This window comes from Xiphophorus couchianus, chromosome 16 (genome assembly GCF_001444195.1).
Source record: "Xiphophorus couchianus chromosome 16, X_couchianus-1.0, whole genome shotgun sequence".
NCBI classification, from domain to species: domain Eukaryota; kingdom Metazoa; phylum Chordata; class Actinopteri; order Cyprinodontiformes; family Poeciliidae; genus Xiphophorus; species Xiphophorus couchianus.
In genome coordinates, this window is record NC_040243.1 from 12,246,007 (window position 1) to 12,267,019 (window position 21,013).

Sequence of the window (21,013 nt, forward strand, 5' to 3'; positions counted from 1 at the left end):
GACGCAATGAACCAATCAAAGCTCCTTGTTCCCCAAAGATGCCGCAAGTTATTATTCTAAATGATCATTTTATCTTATCTTCATACAAATGGTCTCTAAAAGAGTTGAATTCTTTATAACACGTAAAGCATTTGATTTGTCAAAAATGCTTTGACAAATATCTCAAAAATATATTTGTTATATTGTGATATGTTTTTCAGTGTGATTCCAACATTATTGCTTAAAAGTGTAAACTAAAATAAGAGATGGAAGAAAAAAATATTTTCTTTCAGAAAGTGAAACTAATGTAAATTAATTATAGACAGAAGCATATTTTAAGCATTATTGTTTGATCATTGCGATGATTGTGTCTTGCAGCTATTAGAAACCGGAAAGATCTTTTTTTGTTTGACTTGTTTTTCCTTCCACTCAACTTTCCATTAGCTCTATTAAGTGACTGGTAATGAGTGACCTTTTGGAACCTGCCCTTGTTGTGGATGTTGCCCTCTCATAATAGCATGGGTCATAAAATTACATTTCTGTATTTAAAAATAAAATGAAAAGTGTGAGAATAAATCAGCTTTTTATTGCTCTTATGTAATTTAGTAATGTTTATGAGAAACACTTAGGTTTTGCTTAGGTGTAAACTATAATTGTCTAAACAAACACAATTAAGAGCTTTCTAGTGAATCTACACTTTCTGGAAAAAAATTGTTGAAGTAAATAATACAACCTAATTTTAGGAGTTTTAATTTAATTATTTCTACATTTAATTATTTGTACACGTCAAAAACTGGTTGTCTGTTCTGTGTGGACGTCTGAAAATAGTGACCTTATTACTGAGTAGGGACCACACATTTGGAAGGATCAACTCCTTATGTAATATCCTGATGTCTCTTAACTTCTTGACAGTGGCTTTTGGCCTACTATTAAGTTACAGTCTGCATAATTAATGCTATTAATGCTAGTGTTTGTCATGTGTATTTAAGTGAAAAGCTTGTGTTGTCTAGACTCTATAAAAGCCATCTTGCCTTTAAGAATCTTCCTCCAGACATGAGAAAGTTCAAAATGATCATGCTGTGGTGCTTGGACACAAGTAATTCGGGATGGACCTGGTCAAAGAGAGAAACCTTTTGCCATATTTGAGGATTAATTTACAGTTAAGATGTTGATTCCCGAGGAATGGTGAGATTATGTTTGCCACTTTGTGTCTGTGTGAGGATGATAAAACGGTAATCCGCCCAGCGTTGGGCTGGGTGAGGGAGTTGAGGCTGACTCGGGCAAACTCTTCTCAGCTCTCACTCTGCTGATGGTAATTACTTTCACTAAGATGCCAGCAGAGTGAGTATAGGGTGGATGTTTTAGAATCTACATTACCACAGCTAGGAGCCCAATCTGTGATATTTAAGTTTGTGGATGATGGTGATAAAGCCATTTTAGTCACTTGACTAAGGCAAAGTGCATGTATTCTGTTTTAATCTAGAAAAAAAGTATTATTTTTCAGCTTCTAAGGGCATTTAAAATAATATACAATATCTCTTCTGTGAGGGAGTCCTGATCAACTGGGCATTGCATGCAGCAAAGGTTCCAATGACGAACCAGCAGTCAGACCTGGTGCTCCTAAAACACATGGGTATCAGCCCCTTCACCAGTCATGCCAGTAGTGGGACAGTCTCTGCCCCACCTCTTCCTTCTGCATGCACTTTAACCTTCCTGCCTCGGTATATATAGTCTGTGAGGCTATCAGAGTTCTCCTGGCAGCCATCATGAAGGGTACTGTCTCGATTTGCTGTCTCCTCACCCTGCTGCTTTTGCAGGCCACAGCAGGTAAGAATCGGACGCTTTCGTAGATAAAGATTCTGTTTTGAATCTGATGGTGCATTTATGGTATGTCATAAAATTATTCCTTACTGCTTTTTGGTGGATGAATTTGATGAACATCTGTAAGTTTAGCGGCTGTTGTAATTAAACTTTACAGACGGTCAAATGAGAAGCTGAACTGAATCTGAGGTAGAATGAAAACTACAGAAATGCTGCCCTGTTTGTAGTTAGCTCATGTTACTTCACCACTAAGTTATAGTTTAATTAATTGTCTAAAGTGAAAGTCTGATTTACGTTTTTGAAGGAGGGACAATGAGGAGTATTTAGACTCTGCTGTGGCTTGACTGCATGTCAGCTGTCCAAAGGCATGGCACCAGCTGATGGAAAGTCTTAGTCTAACTAAGGAGAGTGGAGTGGCCATGTGGGGACCTTTAATAGACACTGAATCATTCTCTTCACTTCATTCCTAAAAATTAGGTTAGGCATTGAAGAGTCTGTATTTGTTGGGTGCATTTTTTTTTTTTATCATGAATATTGTCCTAAGCTAGATAATGTGGTACAAAGTAAAGATAATTTCTTGTTCAGATGCTCTGATGCTTTGGCTTACTTTCTAAACCTGTGGCCCTACCTCTGGGTCTCCGCTGTTGGAGTTATTGTTACCCTTGTCTGTCACCCCTGCCCGTCCTTGGGGTGCTGTTTCTCCCTCTACAGTCTGTAACCAGGCTTCTATATTCCAGGCTTGTCAGGTGCCTAAGATTGGAAGACCTCCTGAAACCCAACACTGTCCGCCACAGTTCTTCCCTCCCTCCCCTTTGCATCATGGTCCGCTTTAGATATGCTGTGCAGCTGCTGTCACTCTGCACTGTCACAATCGCAATTTATTCCCAGCAACCGGCCTTTTAGGGACATGCATTCTCCATGCAGGAGGGGTTAAACTGTGGGAGCCTGTCTCTACAGACCCACAGGTGGGTTTTTGGTTCCTCAGAATCAGATTTACCATCTTTTTTTTTTCTCAGCACACAAACATTTCACAACCAAAATAGCCAATGATGTACTCTAAAAATTTTGGAGGAAAATGTATATTGTATCTGTATATTGTAATCTTCGAGGTAAAAACATACTGATGAACACAGATCCTGTAGATGCAGCACGAACACCATCATCTTCTTATTGAAAGCATGTAGTGGTGGGAAGTTTTTTTTTATTTGCTTGTTGTCTGCTGATACACTGTTAACCAGTAACTCATGTAGTGGAACAATACCCACAGCATGATGTTACCTACACCATACTTAACAGTGGGCAAAGTGTAAAACCTGGTATGTTAAAAACAACCAAATTGGAGTAATTCTGCTAAACCACTCCCGGAGAACCTATACACAAATTTACGTTGGGGATTTTACCCAACAAAATAGGTTTAGGTACACATATTTTTCCTGAAAAATATGTGTCAAGGTGATAGTTATTATTGTTATAGTTATTGAAAAATACCTGAATTTAGATTTTAAAAGTCATATTCAGTATAAACCACTAAAATAAATATTGCCTGTTTATATTGACTTCAACACTGAACCAAGCTAGCTGTAGTTTTCACGAAGCACTTTGCAGCGAAAAGGCTAATCTTAAAGGGATAAATATGTTCTCTGTGTGAACTGACATCAATATTGTTACACAGTCTTGTTTTATTTCTTGTTTCATGCTGTGGAAGAGTTTCAGTAAAGTCTGGTCAGGTTGCTTTATAGTTCAAGCAACCTGCTTGAACTATACTTTTTATCCACCTCTAAAGGACAATAAGGCCCTTTCTGGTCTCTTGTCTGAGTGAACAAACTGGGTCTCTGTTTTTGACCCAATGTTTGATTAAATCTTTGAGTAACACATCTGTCCTAACAGTGTATACTCAGAATCTGGTCTAAAGTATCAACCCAACAGGTTTTTGTGTGCATGTGATCAAGTTTTAAGTTCGTCTTCATATGATTTTATCTTTTTATCATATTTCATCCATTTTAGATCAATATTCACTTTTAAAGTAGGTTACACATTTCTAAATGAAAAAGCAAGCAAATGGTTAGGTCATAGGATGAATTTGATGGCACTTGAAAATAAATTAAGCTGCATTGTGTGTCTTATGTCAAACATAGAGTTTATCTGTTAAATGGTGACAATATAATAAAAGCAATGCAACAGTCGGATCCATAATTTGTACCAGGTGGATCAAAATCAGAAAGCTGAAAGTACTTGCAAGACACAACCATTCAAATTCTTTTGAGAAAAATTGAGAAGCATTTAGTGTTAAACATTTATTGCACATGTCATATTATTACTGACATTTACTGGCATTTATATCTCCTAAGTGGTGTGTTTATAGCTGGAGGTAACACTATCTATCCAGGAAAGACATTGAAAGTTAAAGCAGTCTCCAAGTGATATGTGAGTCCCTCTAATTGCATGTGGCATGTCTGGGACATCCCTAGCTGTAGTAGAAGGAGGACAAGAACAGATGCACTAAATGACCTTACAACACTTCTTAAAGTAGCACCTAAGTCCCAAGGGCATCAAATGTACCTGGGTGCTTTTCTAACAGTGAAACATATTGCAGAAACTCCCCAGCATGAAGTGATTTACCCTCTGAGCTCGTGCTCTTTCTTTGTGCAACTCCTAAAGTCAATATTTTTTATATAGAGAGCAAAATGTAATAGCTCTACTTGGAAGAAAATACACAAGAAGGGCCAAGACTAACATGATCTTGTAACATCTTTAAAAACTCCAATCCAGTAATTGTCATAATGCTTTGAGGAAATTATTTATTTTTCTTTTACTTAAGGAATCTTACTATCAGATAAACCAGAAATGCTTAATATGCTCTTTTTCAGCTGTTAATCTTCAGGTCCAACTACCCCGGATTAAACTAACTGCGGAGAGTTACATTGAGACTTACCTTATCTACTGCATGTAACCTATCTATTGCTCACAAAAACTTAATATAAACTTTCCTTAAAAATTCAGAGCTATCACTTTAATTTGCTTCAAATAAGTATAACAAGCAGCAGGAAATCTCCCTGGTCTATTCTGTTTTGCATATTACACTGTCAGGTTTGTGGGATATTGATGTCTGCGTCTCCATACTGACAGTGGAAACCTTAAAATAGGCAGCAGTCATTCTGCCTCCTCCTTCTCTGTCCATCTTTTGACCCATTGTGAGTCTATTTCTGACTGTGGGGGAGCACTGGCTACCCAAGCCGTGCCACCTGTTCCCATTTGTGACGTCTCCTCACCACAGCAAGCACAAACTCTGCTAAGTAGCTTCACATCTGACACTTTCTGAAAGAGAAATCTTGTGCATTTACACTGTTACAAGTTGTCTTTCCAAATCAAACAAAATATACCTTATCCGTACTCTAGATTGTTAAAATGAAAATAAGATCAATGCAATTCCACTGAGGTTTCCGGTGCAACGTCTTGACCTTTAATAAACGTCTGAATCCCTCAGCTCTCAAGTTAAATCCTTTAACCTGTGCTTTCGGCTCTTGTCATGTTCAGTCTCATTAAATTTGCCTCCACTCTGCTGTGAGTGAAATATAATCCTGGGTCTTCAGATAGATAGAAAAATGCATCCATGTTGATACTGTGTAAATACTCATAGCAGATTCAAATATACACATTTTTAAATTTAGCACATTACCTGCCCTTTCATCTACACCTTGTGAGATTTGGCATTATTTTAGTTTCTTGGAAAGGTATTCCCAGCACTGAAGATTTTTTTTCACTTTTTTACACATCATCTCTGCTGCAAACCATTGTGGCTGCAGCATCATGCTGCAGAGATGCTTTTTTTTCTGGCAATGTCGGCGAAGCTGTTTAAAGATGATGTGAAGATGGATGGAGTTCAATAAAGGGCAATCCTGGAAGAATAGCTTTAATAAGTAAAGGCTGATGAAGACTTGACACTTGGTCAGAGCTTCAACAACAACAACAACCTTAAACATAGTCAGAGATAAAATATATTGGTTTGGATAAAAGTTAATTGATGCGTTAGAATAGCCCAGTGAAATTCCAACGCTTAATTTCAATTAAGAATCTGTAACAAGACTTCAAAAATGTTCATGAAAGCTCTTGACTCAATATAACTGAGCTTGAGGTATTATGCTAAAAGGAACATTTCAGTCTATAGAAAGAGACTGACCAAAAAGAGTGCGGTGTATTGATACCTTGTGTAAACTGCTTTTTATTGATTTTAATTAGGGGCTTCATTGTAAAGTGGGGATGAATACCATGGCAAAGGATAATTTTTGTGTTTATATTTTCCAAAAAACATGAAAAACCACGTAATATTTCTTATCATTTCACTTTACCGCTACACATTGCTTTGCATTGGTATTTAACATAGAATGTCAATTAAATTCAGCAAGGTTTGCAGTTCTAAAGATAAAAATGTTAAAAAGTTCAATGAGTATTAAAAGGAATGATTCAATTACTATCACAAGTATGATTTATCTTATTTGTGTTTAAAATGTTTAGTCCTAAAACTGATCTCTACTGTTGTTCATTTTTAAAATATCCTCACTGAACGGTCCCCTAATGAGAAGTCTATAGTTGATGTATGACTCCGTGTCACAGAGCGGTAATGGTAGGCTTAAATCGGCGGCATTCCTGCAGAATGTGCCGATGCCACCAGAATGTTTCTCCAAACTGAGCGAGCGTTGAGTGGCAACGAGCTCAACGAGAACAGAAAGCAGATGTCCAGGGGGCTCAGATCCTCTGGCGCCTCCGGGGTTAATTCCGTACTGCGATACCAAGACTCTCCCCGTCTCTGCTGCACAACATTTCTTCTGTGATTTTTGGGAAGCCTCCATCAGGTATTGACTTCTTCAGGAAGGTGCTAACAAGTTCACAGCAGCTTGGCACACTCTAGGAGCTGGTGTTAAAAGACGTGAAGCTCTGAGTGACGAGGGAAGTTGCAGAAGCTTCGGTTACGGTTGAGGACTTCGGCCACAGATAGCGATTCAAGTCGAAAGGCAATGAATCCTTTCGAAGGAATCTGTGAACACATTATGAACATTTTAATTTGTGTGTTCTCTTGATTCCTTTTGGGAGGACAACTCTTTCGATCTATTTAAAATATGATGAAATTTGCTTGCAAAACATAGTTTGCAAAATATAGATGTGCACGCCTTTATGTGTGTAGCTGATAACCTTTTAACCTTTTGGTTTCTCTTTGTCGTGCACAGGGTTGGCAGCAACATTGTGCAGATTTAATTTTAGCTGGCTGACTGCATAGGAATCAGCACTATTGCGTTGTTCAACCAAGTGTATATCCCTGCTGCCTTATAGCAAATAAAGTTTCTGAGGTTTAATTAGTCATTGTGGATAATTGATTGCTAAGCACTCATTGAGTATTTTTAAGGCGACCAGCCAGAACGGTCAGTAAGATCAATTAAATTCACTTTAAATTCAGTTTAACTCATATGTCATGATCCGTTTCTACAAGTTTTTCTATTTTATAGAAAAAAATTGTTATAGAAGGATAAATTGTTTAGTTAAGCCTAACTTAAGTCTAACTACATGATGTGTCAGTCTACTGCCAAATCATCCAGCTACTTAAGATGATTTATCCTGAGGCAAAAATGTAATCAAATGGAAAAATTCAAATAGCAAAATGAACAGGTTTTTACCAGCTACAGCTATGAAGATCTTTACCATCACAGCTGTTTGCTTCAACTTTGCTATGCACGGGAGTATCCATCGTGGTCTGGGGTGTAATAATAGTCAATAATAGTCAGATTTTGGGCCTTGATTAGGCCCTCTATGTCAGTAAAAGGTGTGTTTTGATTTTGTTTGCTGGTCCATGTTGGATTTTTGTTTGTTTTGGTCAGTTATTAGCAAATAATTTTTTTTATTGATCATCAGTTTTCATCAAAAGTTACAATTTAATTGAGCATTTTCAAATAGTTGTGTGATACAATTAGGTCCCTGAAAATGAAACCTTTTCCGTCAGTTATCAGTCATGACTTAAAAATTCAAAATTAAATTTCCAACATCAGATTCTGCTTAAGCAGGTTAATCTCATTGATACATAACTTGAATGATTATAAATGTTGTCAAAAGCTGTTAAAAGTCTACTTTAATGTAACCCTGTCTGATCAGCTTTATTCTTTAGCCTCTTCCAACTCAAATACACTCAAAGCTTGATTAGCTGTTTTTTCTTCAATGTGTTTTTTGTGAAATATAATTTGTGAAATCCTGTAGGAGAAATATATATTGCATTGCTATCTCCTGCAGGTTTATACTGAATTTGTTGATGAAGAAATGCATTGTTGGACAATATCTTTAAAGCTAAGTCTCATTAATTTTCCAGTTAGTTCTGACCAGTTAGTCTTGCATCCTGCTTGTAAACAACCATGCCTTCATGATTTGACTTGTCATTTGATTTGTGAATGTGCTATTCAGATGTTGGTCAGAAACGTTACAATTCATTGTTCACATAGCAGGTGGCTTTGCTCCAGTTTGTTGGTGGACAGCCCTCTAAAATGGGAGTCATTTTTCATTGATAACTTGACGTTCATAATTGAGTGAATCGAACTATTTAGTGAAACAAAAAATGATCAATGGTGCATATACTTTTCTTATCTACCCCCTTTACTGACTACCCCTGAAAAAATCTTGTAAATGAGAACTCACTTATGATTTTTTTTTTTCAAAGTTCTACAAGAGACAGTCTATTTTGACAAACTGAACAAGAAAAGATCAAAGTTTTATCCCAGTGGCCAGAATTCAGCAGTCTGCACTTTCTAGCTGCAGAAAATAAATATCTTTTACTTTTCCCCCTCCTGGTGTCTGAAATGTGCAACAAAGAGTTTATGATGAGTATTACAGAAATCGCATAGGCACCACCGTTTCTTGCCAGCCTCCTGCTGAGATAAGAGGGCTGCTCTCTGAGCACAAGTATAAACGTTTTCATGCTTTCTGATCCTCCCATGCAGGAATTCTTGATTTTATAATATGGTGCACTTGAGGTCATAGCAGGTTATAAAACTTCCCATTTACAGTGAATTTTCATAGATTTGAATATAAGGTCTTATTTATTTATTTATTTATTTTTGCAATCCGCATAGGGTCAGGGGTTAGGGTTAGGGTACCTTATATAGATAGGTGTGTGTCTTTCCTAATCAAGTCCAATCAATTGAATTTCAACTCCATTTTAGCTGTAGAAACATATCAAGGGTGATTAGTGGAAACAGCTGAAAACTGAACTTCAGATTAAAGGTTATGAGTACTTGTGGAAATGTATTACCTTGGTCTTTACTATTTTTAATAAATGTACAAAAAAAACCCAATAAAACTCAAAATTTTCTCCCTTTTTGTCATAATCTGACATTTAGTTGTAGAATTTTGAGCAAAGATACTAATTTAATACAATTTGTAATAAATTGTCATCTGATGTGACAAGATGTGGACAAAGTGAAGTGCTCTGAATACTTTCCAGTTGTGCTAAACTGACATCTTTTGATATCAGTTTTAATTGTTTATACTGTAAAAACCTTTAGATTAATTTGAAAGTCAAACTGTGCAGCTTCATTTGAAAAAGAAAATGTGAAACCTCCAGAGTATTTTAATGTGATAGATCCCACATACAACTATTTCTGATGTTTATGCACTTGAACAGAACTCATCGGTCTGTGCCTAGTTTGTTAAAAAAAAAAAAAGAATCCACAGAAGACTGTGGATCATTGTTGAATGCATGTGACTGCAGGGAACACTCACGTTGGCTCACCTCTTTGTGAAACCGGGGAAGTCCCAAGGCTTATCGCTGATGGCCATCATTAAAGCCTCCGGCGGTGCCATGTCTTTGTGTGTTTAATTTCAGCATTTGCTTTCTAAATTAAGAGCTGATCGTACTAACAGCTGTGATCTAAGTAACCCGATAGGTTCAGAAGAGGACATGACAAGTGAGCAAATATGTCCCTGTCAGATCCTCTCCCTCGTTCTCCCTCACACAAACAACCGGTAGCCAGTTATGGTAAAGAATCCACATTCACATTCAGGTCTTTTTTTGGTCATTAAACCCCACAGACAAACTGACTGAATATGAAGCAATCAGGCTTCGCTGGTCCTACAGTTTCTACATTCAATTGTGATAATAGTGTTTTACAAATGGTGCTTTGCAAGAGGCTTTTAGATTACCTGAAGTTTTAGGTAATCTAAAACCTCAGATTACAAACTCTTGATGTCAACAAACGTGTCATCCAAAGTCTGCCTCACTTAAAGCCATTGTTGTTCTAATGTTCTGTTGGATGCTTTGAATGGGCATCATAAAATTCACACTAGACAGGTGAATCTCTCTTATGTTTTGTGTTTTTTTTTACTTTTCTTTCAGAGGTGGAAGAATTTGATTCTGTCCTAAGAGACAGATCTCATATTGATGAGACACTGCGGCTTGCAGCTGAGGAAAAAGCAGCAGACTATGCCGGTGAGGAATGCAGAGGTTTTTTTTGTTTTTTTATCCTCTTGTGCTAATTAGAGGACTGAATAGTTTAACAAAGGTGCTTTAGTGTTAGAAACTACATTATAGAAAAACATTTATTTTATTTCTATAATAAATAAGCATGTTTATGTTTGTTGCTGCAATTCCAAAAATTAAAGTTACATTTCGTTGAGTGAAAATCTCCAAATTATTAAACAAAAAGTTGTGGCAACATTTTGTTCCTATGTAGATATTCCTTATGTAAACCCTTCCTCTGACACTGGTCCACTATGTTCTGTGCTCTTATCTCGTTTTCCAGCGGCTATACAGAAGTTGCGGAAGATCTACCATTCGTCCATCAAACCCATGGAGCAGGCCTACAAGTACAATGAGCTCAGGCAGCATGAGATTTCAGGTATCACTCAAACTAAGTATTCAGTTTGTCTTTGCTTTATATGTTGTGTGGATTCTACTGATTAACTTTTTTATGCACACTTTTTTGACACTGTTTAATGAGGTTTAGAAAGTTTCTTTTTTATTCCAGTGCCTTGCAAAAGTACAAACAGACCTTTCCCACATTTAGTTGTCACAACCACAAACTTCAATCTATTTCATAGGGAATTTATCAGATGAACCAACACATAGTTGGAGTGAAGGTGAAGGGAGCTTTTATATGATGTGGAATGTTTTCTACAATTAAATTGCTGAAAAGTGTGGTGTGAACAAACAGCAAATATACTGTAGAAGAGTGGCATAATGAACAAGTCGAGTTTAAAGGTTGCCAGAAGCCATTCATGGGACACAGAAAAGAAGATGCTCTGCTCAGATGAGATAAACACTGAGGTTTCTATGGTAACTAACTATCTGTGGTTGAAAACTGGCAATGTGTGTCATTCTGAAAACTGAACAAGAGGCTGTTTTCTGAGCTAGTCAAAAACATGGAGACTGTAGTCCTTGCCTTAGTATTTCTTTGGGTGTCATTTCTGGTTAAAAAAAAAAAAAACATCTTAGAACTTAGTACACCAAATGGATTTTGAGAAGACATCTTGAAAGTTGCACAGGGCTTTATGAACTATGGAAATGAAAAGCTGTTTGCGTACTCTTCCGCATTGCCACAGTGCAACATAAACTAGACAATGGGAAGAAATTTGACCCAATTTGACTTTAATGGACACCTGGCAACTGTGCTGGATTGACCTCAGACAGGTAGTGGTCTTGGTTTATACCCTGGTACAATTGCTGTATTCACACCTACACAAACAAACTGCACAAAGAAGGGAAGCTAATCAGAGTTTGTTTTAAATTTAAGTTTAAATACCTCAGGTGTGAAAACATTCTAAAAGCTGTTGACTCAGGAATACAAATGCACACCACAATTTTCAAATTTTTAATTGTAAAAAAAATAAAATAATTTTTTTCACATTTATGCCCTGCTTTGAGTTGGTAGGAGACCAGAAATATTTTTAGAATGAAATACAATCAATTTCACCCTCATATGGCCTTTTAGGCTTGGTTTGCATGCAGACATTTAGTTTCTATCAGCGTCTAAGAATGTCCTTTTTGCAAGGGACAGTAAATTCCCGTCATTGCCTGACCACATGAGCACACCATGCATTTGTTGACAGACATGTTTGACGACTTGTAGGTCAAATATGCTAGCGTAAATTCCAGCCATGATCTCCAACTCATTCATGTACATCGACACTCTTCCCCTCCCCACTGCTTGTAGAAACCTTACTCCCTTACTGAGCTCTCCTTCACTTCCTCTTACCTTCACTTCTCTGTCCTCCCCTCATCCCCATCTCCCCTCATCTAACAGCATACCCCGGACGAACCCTGGGCGACTCGGCCACAGGTGGGTGTGGGCAGGGCTTACCTATGCATGGCACTGCCTGAAGAGCTAAGCCCCTTCCTTTCACCCTTCACAAATTTGCTGTCTGTTGAGCTACAGTGTTATGAAAACATGTGCCCCATTAGAAATTTAAACCACTTTTCCTTTTTTCAGATCAAATTTTAATGTCAAATTACCAAATTCTGAATTGTGATTAGCCACATTTTTCTGGTTTAGTTTTATTAGTCACACCAAGGCCTGTTTATTGCCTGTGCTGAAGGATCAAGAAATTACTTGAATAGAATTTGACAAGATGAAGTAGACAAGATCTGAAGCAGAAACACATTTTGCCCCAATTTAGGTGAAATCTACTGCTGAAACAAAGAGCACACAGGATTCAAGTCTCCAGTAATTTCCTCAAGATTTTATAGATATTTTTAAATTGCATCATTCAGGCTGAATGTTTAGTATTCTACAAAATTTAAACAACTTTAATATTGTCTGAGTGAGTGTAAGTCTGGTCTGTACCCTTAAATATTGAGAGCCAGTTTTGTGCTGACCATGCTATTGTGTAGCTAATTTGGCTTCCTTTGTAGGATCACTAGTCATTTGGAAGATCCCCTTGAACTTTCAGTCTCAAGAATTTGCTGACATTTCATTTTGCCATCCCTCTTGCAACACCCACAGATGCTAATCCCTGCGATTCTTTGGCTTGCAAGCATCAAATGAAACACTTCACATTTCTGGAAGCAGAACCATCTCATGGTTCTGGAACCTGGTGTGGGATCAAAGTTCTCAGCATCCTTCATCTGCTTCTTTCCAACATCTGACCAGTAAGCATCTTTGGATTGGAGAAACCTTGCACGACGATAGCCGTTCTTGGACATCTTGATCAGACTTTTACGACTGGGATGAAGAGGAGGTGGGGGTGGTTGGTAGGCCATCAGGGGAAAGCGCATCGGAACCCAATGCATGTCATAGTTGGCAGAATTTTCTGGCTGGAAACCCATTTGACCAAAGAACAAGTCCTCATTAAAGATGTCAAAAAAAGGTATGCTCATCCAGTCTCTGTAGGAAGGCTGGCCTGCTTGATTTGGAGCTGAAGGGTTTTGTGGAGGAGAGACATGTACAGATGGACAGTCAACTTCATTGCCCTGGCCAGACCACTCTGAGTCATTTGGAGATACACTTTGGGAAGGTGCAGCATTCACTGGTGGAATTTGGGGTTCTGCCTGCCTTATGGCATTGGGTGGATTTTGGTTAGCAGGGGCCAAAGGCCAAGTGTACCTTACAAGGGCAGGGCCACTTGTCTGGCTATCTAAATCGTTCTCTTCAGCAATCTCCAGGTCTTTGAAGAACTCGTCATCCGGGTCAACGTGAAAATCTGGTGGGGCCTGAAATCAACCTCCTGCAAGCAGATAAGTGTTGTCAAAGCAAGATCAAAGGTGGAAGGAAAAAAAATACATACCTGTTGTAGTTGAACCAACAGAGGAATAGTTTAACAGCAAGGAAATCCTACATTGGGGGAAAAGCAACATCATCAAACTCAGTTCTAAACAAACACTTACATACCTACAGCAACAAAACAGACCCCAAAAGAAGTCCAAGAGCCATGGCTTTTGACTGAAAAGCAGCTTCCTTTTGCTTCTCAGGTGCTATGGCTTGAGACAAAGCAAGCAGAGAAAAACTTCAGAATAAACTCTGCTGCATTTGCAGGTCTTTATTACTCAATGCAGTAATTCATTTGGGAAATCTAGTCAAAATCACAATCATATATATGGCAAAATTCACATAAAAACATTTTTATAACTTTTTTGCTTGCTATAAAGTACATCATAAAATATTAGCAAAATGCTGTTGTGTCTCACAGAATAAACAAGAACATCTGACTGGTTAACCTACACACCAACTCAGCTGTTGACTGATACCTCAAGAAATGGCAATTTAGGAATATTTAGGAAATATTTATTAAACAAATATTTCCTAAATAGTTATTTAATTTAAAGAAACATTTTTGGTAATTTTGGAAGAATATTTTATATGCTTAATGGCAATGTTGCTGCCAAAGAAATAACAAATGCTCTGTTTGGTAATTGCTTTTTTAAAATCACTAAATAAAAATATGTGTTGCATTTATCCAGGTTATTTATGTCTGGCAACATTTTTTCTTATGAGATGAAGAATTTCAGTGTGACAAAAAAAAAGCATAAACAAAATAAATCTGTATTGGGGACAATGCTTTTTCATGACACTGTAAATATTTCAAACATGCTTCTCTTTGTATAAAACAAGATGTCCTGTATTGGATTGTCATCAAAACAATCTTTCATTTAAAGCTTCTGTCCACAGAACGCTGCCGTTTTTGGAAGCTATGCAAATCAAAATGGGGAGGACATTAAGTAAATAATAAATATTTTTCCACAGCTGCTTTGCTCTTTAATTTTGGGGCCTGGGAGAGAATCTTTGATTTGTGCAGATAGTGTTAAAAGCATGGAGGGGATGTGCAGTTTCGGCTTTAGCTTTGAAGAGCAGGGTCTGGGTTGTCTATGTTCAGATAGGACTAAGTACATTTTGCTCCTGATTTAACTCCAGAACATCAAATCCCTGCATTACATTACTGTCTTCAAAAAGTGTTTTTCTTTAAATTTGTCTTCATAAATATAGGCTCATTTTATAAAGTATCATTACAGACTATGTTACCTCACCACCCCGTAACCTTTTTCACATAACAAGTGGCAGATTGCCTGGACACACAACTTGCAATGTTGAATCTGTTTCAAAATTTCTCATACTCTTTTTTTTATGCTGTGGCTGCATTTTTAAAAATATGTTGTTGCTGCTAACACCTGTCAGCTGTAGCTTCAGTGTGTATTTGGCCCATTTTTGTATTTCTTGCCCGAACCTTAACTTTGCAGCCTCCATGTGCATGACTGAGGCTGACAGAGCTCCTCCTGTGCTCATTAATAATGTATAAACCTCTTTTTCCTGAAAAACCTTGTATGCAATGTGATGCATCAATACAGACAAGAATGCAATACTTTCTATAGTACCTTGCAAAAGTACTCAAATGTCTTCAGCTTCCTCACATTTTTAATGTTACATCCAGTCTCCGCAATGTATTTTATTGGAATTCTATTTAATAGACCAACACAAAGTAAGTAATTTCTGAACTTAAAGAAAAATTATACATGGTTTTTAAAGATTTTTTCACATATAAAAATTATTAAAGTGCTGCCTGTCTCTGTATTTAGCTGCTGTATCTACTCAGATACTCCCAATTATAATCCAGTGCAGTCAGTTGCCTTCAGAAGCCTTTTGGTGTCTTTGTCAAACATTATTTTAGAAAACCGACAATGCAATCGCGCTGAACACTGAAATATGTTTTTGGCAGCATCATGCTGTTGGGTTGAGTTTCTTCTACAAGGACAATGTAGCTAGTTGGAGTTCATGAGAAGACGGACGCAGCTAAAAATAGTGGAAAACTGGAATGAAACCTGATACTGATGTTTGATTGCGTTCCAGCAGGACAGTGATCCTATACCTGCATCCAGAGCTACAATGGAATAATTCAGATTGTGGATGTTCATGTTTTTATAAAAAAGACAAATGGGCAAAACTTTACAAACCTGCAGGAAAAAAAACTTGCAGTTGTAAATGGAGCAAACAATTATCCTGCAGACTGGAAAATGCGGGGTTTTAATTCCATGTCACAATTATTCACCATTTTGTGTTTCTCTAGCACATATAATTCCAATACATTGAAGCTTGTGGTTATAGTATGCCAAACTTTGGAAAAGTTTAAATGTTTAGAATACCTTTGCAAGGCACTGTAAATGGTAGATGTTATGAAAACCTGTTTCGTTGTTACTCTGACCTGTTTTCTATGAACCAGATGGTGTCTTTGGAGATTATTCATCCTAAAGCTGCTTGTTTTTGCTATCATCATATGCAAAATGATGCATACATTACAAAGTCATTCAATTTTCTTTATGATCTTTTAATACGGCATCACGACTGTTTAAGAAGCATCATTTAAAAACATTTTGGCTGATTGATTAGAACATTGTACGCATAGAGGCATTTGCTTTAGTTTGGAAAGAGTTTACATTTTGAATAAAAGTGGCGGTTTTTGCAACCTCACTGAAATTTTCATTTCTCACCTAACAGATGGAGAGATTACCTCCAAGCCCATGGTGCTGTTCCTTGGACCCTGGAGTGTAGGAAAGTCCTCAATGATCAATTACCTCCTGGGCTTGCACGACAGCCCATATCAGCTTTACACAGGTATACCACGCAGCTACGTATTGCCAATAAATCATATTAGTGAGTCATTTTCAGGGGAAAATTGAGCAAGAACATCTACAGGAAGATTAGAAGAGTAGTATTGACTCTCACAAATGGATGTTTAACTACATTTGCTGAATGTTGTTGATGCTTCCTTTCTTTGGTGAATGTTTGTCATTTTTATTGCCTGGAAAAAAATATGTTGGCCATTTGCTGCACCTTTCTTGCTAACTTATTCTCTTCCTTAATAATTTTACTCTGCAGGAGCTGAGCCCACTACCTCTGAGTTTACTGTTATAATGCACGGGGAGAAAATCCGTTCTGTAGAGGGTATCGTCATGGCAGCAGATAGCTCTCGCTCATTCTCTCCACTTGAAAAGTTTGGCCAGAACTTCCTGGAAAAGCTCATCGGCATCGAGATGCCTCACAAGCTGCTAGAACGTGTGACTTTTGTGGACACACCGGGAATCATAGAGAACCGAAAGCAGCAGGAAAGAGGTAACAGAGACAGTTCACTTTGTATATGCATATCAGAATGAAAACAAAAAGAAAGCATCTCTTGAACATTTTAGCATTTGTCTCAATATACCACAGACTTTAATATTGTTCATCGAGATTCTGTGTGAGAAATTGATCTTTTACTAAAGACTACAAAAACAGCAACAGTGATTTTTCAAACGTCACAAAAGAGCTACAATGCAGAGCTCCCAGAGGTCTTCCTATGCACTTTAGCACACCCACTACATAATTCTGACACCATGCAAGAAAAATGTTCTGTCCAGAATAAGCAACAATAACAAGCTGTAAAAACTCTAGAACCTATGCTGCAAAAAGAGAAGGACAGCATGTTGCTTCTTCAGCTTTGCTCTTGCAGACTAGGTATACACCTTAATGGTGTGCATCATCCTGAACAGGTCCAACACCCGGGCAAATATAGTGATGGCAGCATCAAGCTGTGGACATGCTGATCAAAGCTGATGGGCATTGTGATTATTTATTTTAACAACATGTTTATGCTTTTGTAAACACTGCACAGTACAAAATAAATTGTAACGCAATTTGTTTTCTTCCACCCAGGTTATCCTTTCAATGATGTCTGCCAGTGGTTCATTGACCGTGCTGATCTCATATTTGTTGTGTTTGACCCAACCAAACTGGATGTTGGTCTTGAGCTCGAGATGTTGTTCCGGCAGTTGAAAGGCCGGGAGTCACAGATCCGCATCATCCTAAACAAGGCGGACAATCTGGCCACGCAGGACTTAATGAGAGTTTATGGAGCACTCTTCTGGAGTTTGGCTCCACTTATTAATGTGACTGAGCCGCCTCGTGTCTACGTCAGCTCCTTCTGGCCATATGATTATGCTCCAGACACCAGTCGCGAACTCTTCAAGAGAGAGGAAATCTCCCTCTTGGAAGATCTTAACCAGGTGATTGAGAACCGGATGGAGAACAAGATCGCCTTCATCCGCCAACACGCCATCCGTGTGCGCATCCATGCCCTGCTTGTGGACCGTTACGTCCAGACTTTCAAAGAGAAGATGACTTTTTTCAGTGACCCAGAATTGGTCTTCCAGGAGATTGTAGATGAGCCGGACAAGTTTTACATTTTCAAATCAATTCTAGCCAAGACCAACGTCAGCAAGTTTGACCTACCCAACCGGGATGCTTACCGTGACTTCTTTGGCATTAATCCAATCGCCAACTTCAAGTCCCTGGCATCTCAATGTTCCTACATTGGAGGCTGCCTTTTGGATAAGATTGAGAAGGCAATCACCAACGAGCTGCCCGCTCTCCTGAGCAGCATTAACTCTGGCAAGCAGCCCGGCCTGTCGTCCTGTGAGGTCACTGGTTGTGGTGAGAAGCCAAAGAATCGCTACCGAAAGAATTGAGGAACATAAAATAACTTGTCAGGAGGAAGAATGGTGACAGAGGAGGGGAAGAGAAAGGGGGGTCTGGTGGGAGCCAGCCCTGCTTTTGTCTGGACATTTGTATTGTTGAGGAGATACGGTGAGGATTAATGTTTGGGGGGTTTTGTCCTCAGGAGAATAAGCTGATATGATAGTAGGAGAAGGAAGCCATCGTTCGATACGGCAGCTTAAGGACACTAATGCTGGAGAAATGAGAACATGTCTCTGATATCAAAGTATATTAAAACACACACCCTTCTCTCTCTTATGGCACAATATTTCTGGACTGTCTCACACCAATGGGTTGGGAGGATACTAATGCAAGAAAATGGCTATCAACAAGTGAGTTGACATAAAAATGATAACCCCCGATGATACCAGTTCCCTTCTATGTGAATAAAACAAAAGGTGGAAACAGATATATGTACAGTAAAAATATATGAATTGCACTGCAGCAGGTCAATTCCAAACTCTTCAGAGGTTGTTTTTGAAGTAGCCTTTCTTGTGGGTGCTATGCAAAAGCATTTATGTCTATCTGATCAAATGATTATCTTTGCATGTTAGACTTTCCATTTTTATCTACCGATATGTGTGCTTTTCTTCTGCCATAAAGAAAAAAAAAACCCATGCAGCATCAAACCAACCACGCATCAAACAAGGCCTTTTTTCTCTTAGCTTGGTATGCTCATCACTCTTGGTTTTTGATGAAGTAAACAGAGGTCAGGGTTCAAGAGTCTTTGGAGCAGAGAGAGTATGTTCAGTCTGCTACTCTTCTTAAATATATTTTTTATTTCTCATTGTTTTGAATCTTTAAACTGCCAGGTTTTGGTAGAATTTTAAAAGTCATTTAGGTGTATTTTGCTTCTCATTTTTGTTGCCGATTCATCACAATAGAAGCTGAAGAAGATGTGCTTGAGTTGCAGCTGTCTTTTTTACATTTACTCTGCTGTTTCCTCTGCACATTTAAAAGATATATATTTATTGTTTTTCTGTACATTTATCCATCCATTGTCCTTCGCTGATCCAAGACCATTTTATGTGGGTAACAGGTTGAAGAGGGGAACCTAAGTTACTTCTCTTAACATTTTCTCGTTTGTTCCTGTGGGATCTTAAGGTGATCTCAGTCCAGAAAGGACATACAGTGCTTCCAGTAAGTTTTTGATCTTCCCCTAAGTCTCCTCCCAAAGAAAACATCCAAGACCAATGAGATATGCTCAAAGAAACATCCAAATAATATAGTCCAAACTCTACATCTGACTACTTTCAATTTAAAGGAGCAGTGACTTAGCTTCCACCACATGACTGGATCTACTTGGGACTCTCAACCATTATCTATGACTCATGAACATAAGTAAGAGTTGAAAGTAAGATGGAAATCTAGACGTTTTTTTTTTCAGCTGACCCATTTCTTCCACACCACAGACTGGAGCAGTGGACACATTACTACAGACAAGGGTCCAGTCTGTCTTCCTATCTCCCACTGTGTCTGACCTTCACTTATGAAAGAGACACAGTGACACTTAAGTCACTCTACTCAAGACAAGGATTGAGCTACAACCCAAAGCAAGCAATCAACCCCTTTTCCAGGTCTGAGATTTAAAGGAACTGACACTCTTCTTGGCCACCTCACACTTTGCTGCTGACCAGGCCAATGCACACTGAAAATCTAAGCAGAACCATATCATGTGCAATAAGCACATGATATGGTTATTTTTCTGATAAACTCTAAATGTAGATTTTCTAAAATGTTACAATTTGTGGATTGAATTACTTGTAAAATAGCACAAAGCAGGGAAATGCAAAACTTAAGATTCATGAATTTAGCCCTGACCTCTGTGGGAACAAGATAGATTCTGACATTGCTATCGCAAGAACATTGCAAAAAATATCGTGTTCAAGTACAAATATAATATTATAAATATATATAATAGCAAATATAATAACATATAATATTATGTTACCAACATACTTAAGATATGTGAAGAACAAGTAAGACAAGCCTGTCTTACTTTAGGAGAGAAAATCCATGTTTTAAAAAGCCTTCACAGTTTGTGAAAAGCAAAGTTCTGAGTCCTGCAAGAGCTCTACACAAAAGGGAGCTGAGTCAGGAGACACAGGAACTTCCAATTTACCTCATTAACATCCTTTATTGCTTTACACATCCACACTTTGAGGCATGATGCAGAGAACAGCAAAAATCAAGCTCGAATAAACCTGTTTTCCCAACTCTGTTCACAGGTGAGTGCTCCGGATGTTGTCTTTATACTGCAGAGGCGGAACATGGCCACCAGAGGGTGCTGTTTAAAAAAAGTAAAAGAAAGCCTTGTGAACTGCGAGAGGTTTAAGACAAAAGCTAGTTGTGCTTCTGATCTATTTCGGTGTCAGTTTTAATCACCTTTTAGACGATGAATGGATGTGTGTCCTGTCGAATATAGTTGACGTTTCACCTTTTCGTACAACACTGACATTACCCCTGGCCCAAGTTGTGAATGTTTGACAGAAAAGAATAAAAAATATTTGATTGACTTGTTCAGAAAAATGTTGTGATTATTCAGCTAAAATGCAGAAAGATTTTAATAATCTTTTTTCCACTTGTTGAGTTTCTTTCTCACACTTTGCCCCTTAGTGTTTCAGGAAAAAAAGTCTCAATTTGTGTTTGAAATTAGTCAGTTATCATAAATTGGAGAGGAAAGTGGTTCAGCATGAGTTCATGCCACAGCATTCTGAACTGCCATA

The 21,013-nt window shown here is 38.0% G+C and overlaps 1 protein-coding gene across 2 annotated transcripts; it reads left to right on the top strand.

The window, feature by feature from the left end:
• Nucleotides 1-1,727: 1,727 nt before the first annotated feature.
• On the top strand, nucleotides 1,728-20,802 carry srl (sarcalumenin). Of its 2 annotated transcripts, XM_028042730.1 has the most exons (7): nucleotides 1,728-1,806; nucleotides 10,169-10,261; nucleotides 10,575-10,670; nucleotides 12,075-12,110; nucleotides 16,254-16,370; nucleotides 16,635-16,868; nucleotides 17,448-20,802. In XM_028042730.1, exons 1-7 carry the CDS (start codon nucleotides 1,746-1,748, stop codon nucleotides 18,257-18,259), a joined length of 1,449 nt encoding a protein of 482 aa, XP_027898531.1. In that variant the 5' UTR covers nucleotides 1,728-1,745; the 3' UTR covers nucleotides 18,260-20,802. The 2 variants fall into 2 exon arrangements, with proteins under 2 accessions (XP_027898531.1, XP_027898532.1); XM_028042731.1 differs by lacking the exon at nucleotides 12,075-12,110.
• The last annotated feature ends 211 nt before the right edge of the window (nucleotides 20,803-21,013 follow it).

What these genes read in the sequence shown, in the direction of transcription:
- srl (XM_028042730.1), top strand. Translation starts at nt 1,746, where the DNA reads ATGAAGGGTACTGTCTCGATTTGCTGTCTCCTCACCCTGCTGCTTTTG. An exon ending in GCTTTTGCAGGCCACAGCAG is followed by an intron (nt 1,807 to 10,168) that starts GTAAGAATCGGA and finishes CTTTTCTTTCAG; the next exon opens with AGGTGGAAGAATTTGATTCT. An exon ending in CCCATATCAGCTTTACACAG is followed by an intron (nt 16,371 to 16,634) that starts GTATACCACGCA and finishes TTTACTCTGCAG; the next exon opens with GAGCTGAGCCCACTACCTCT.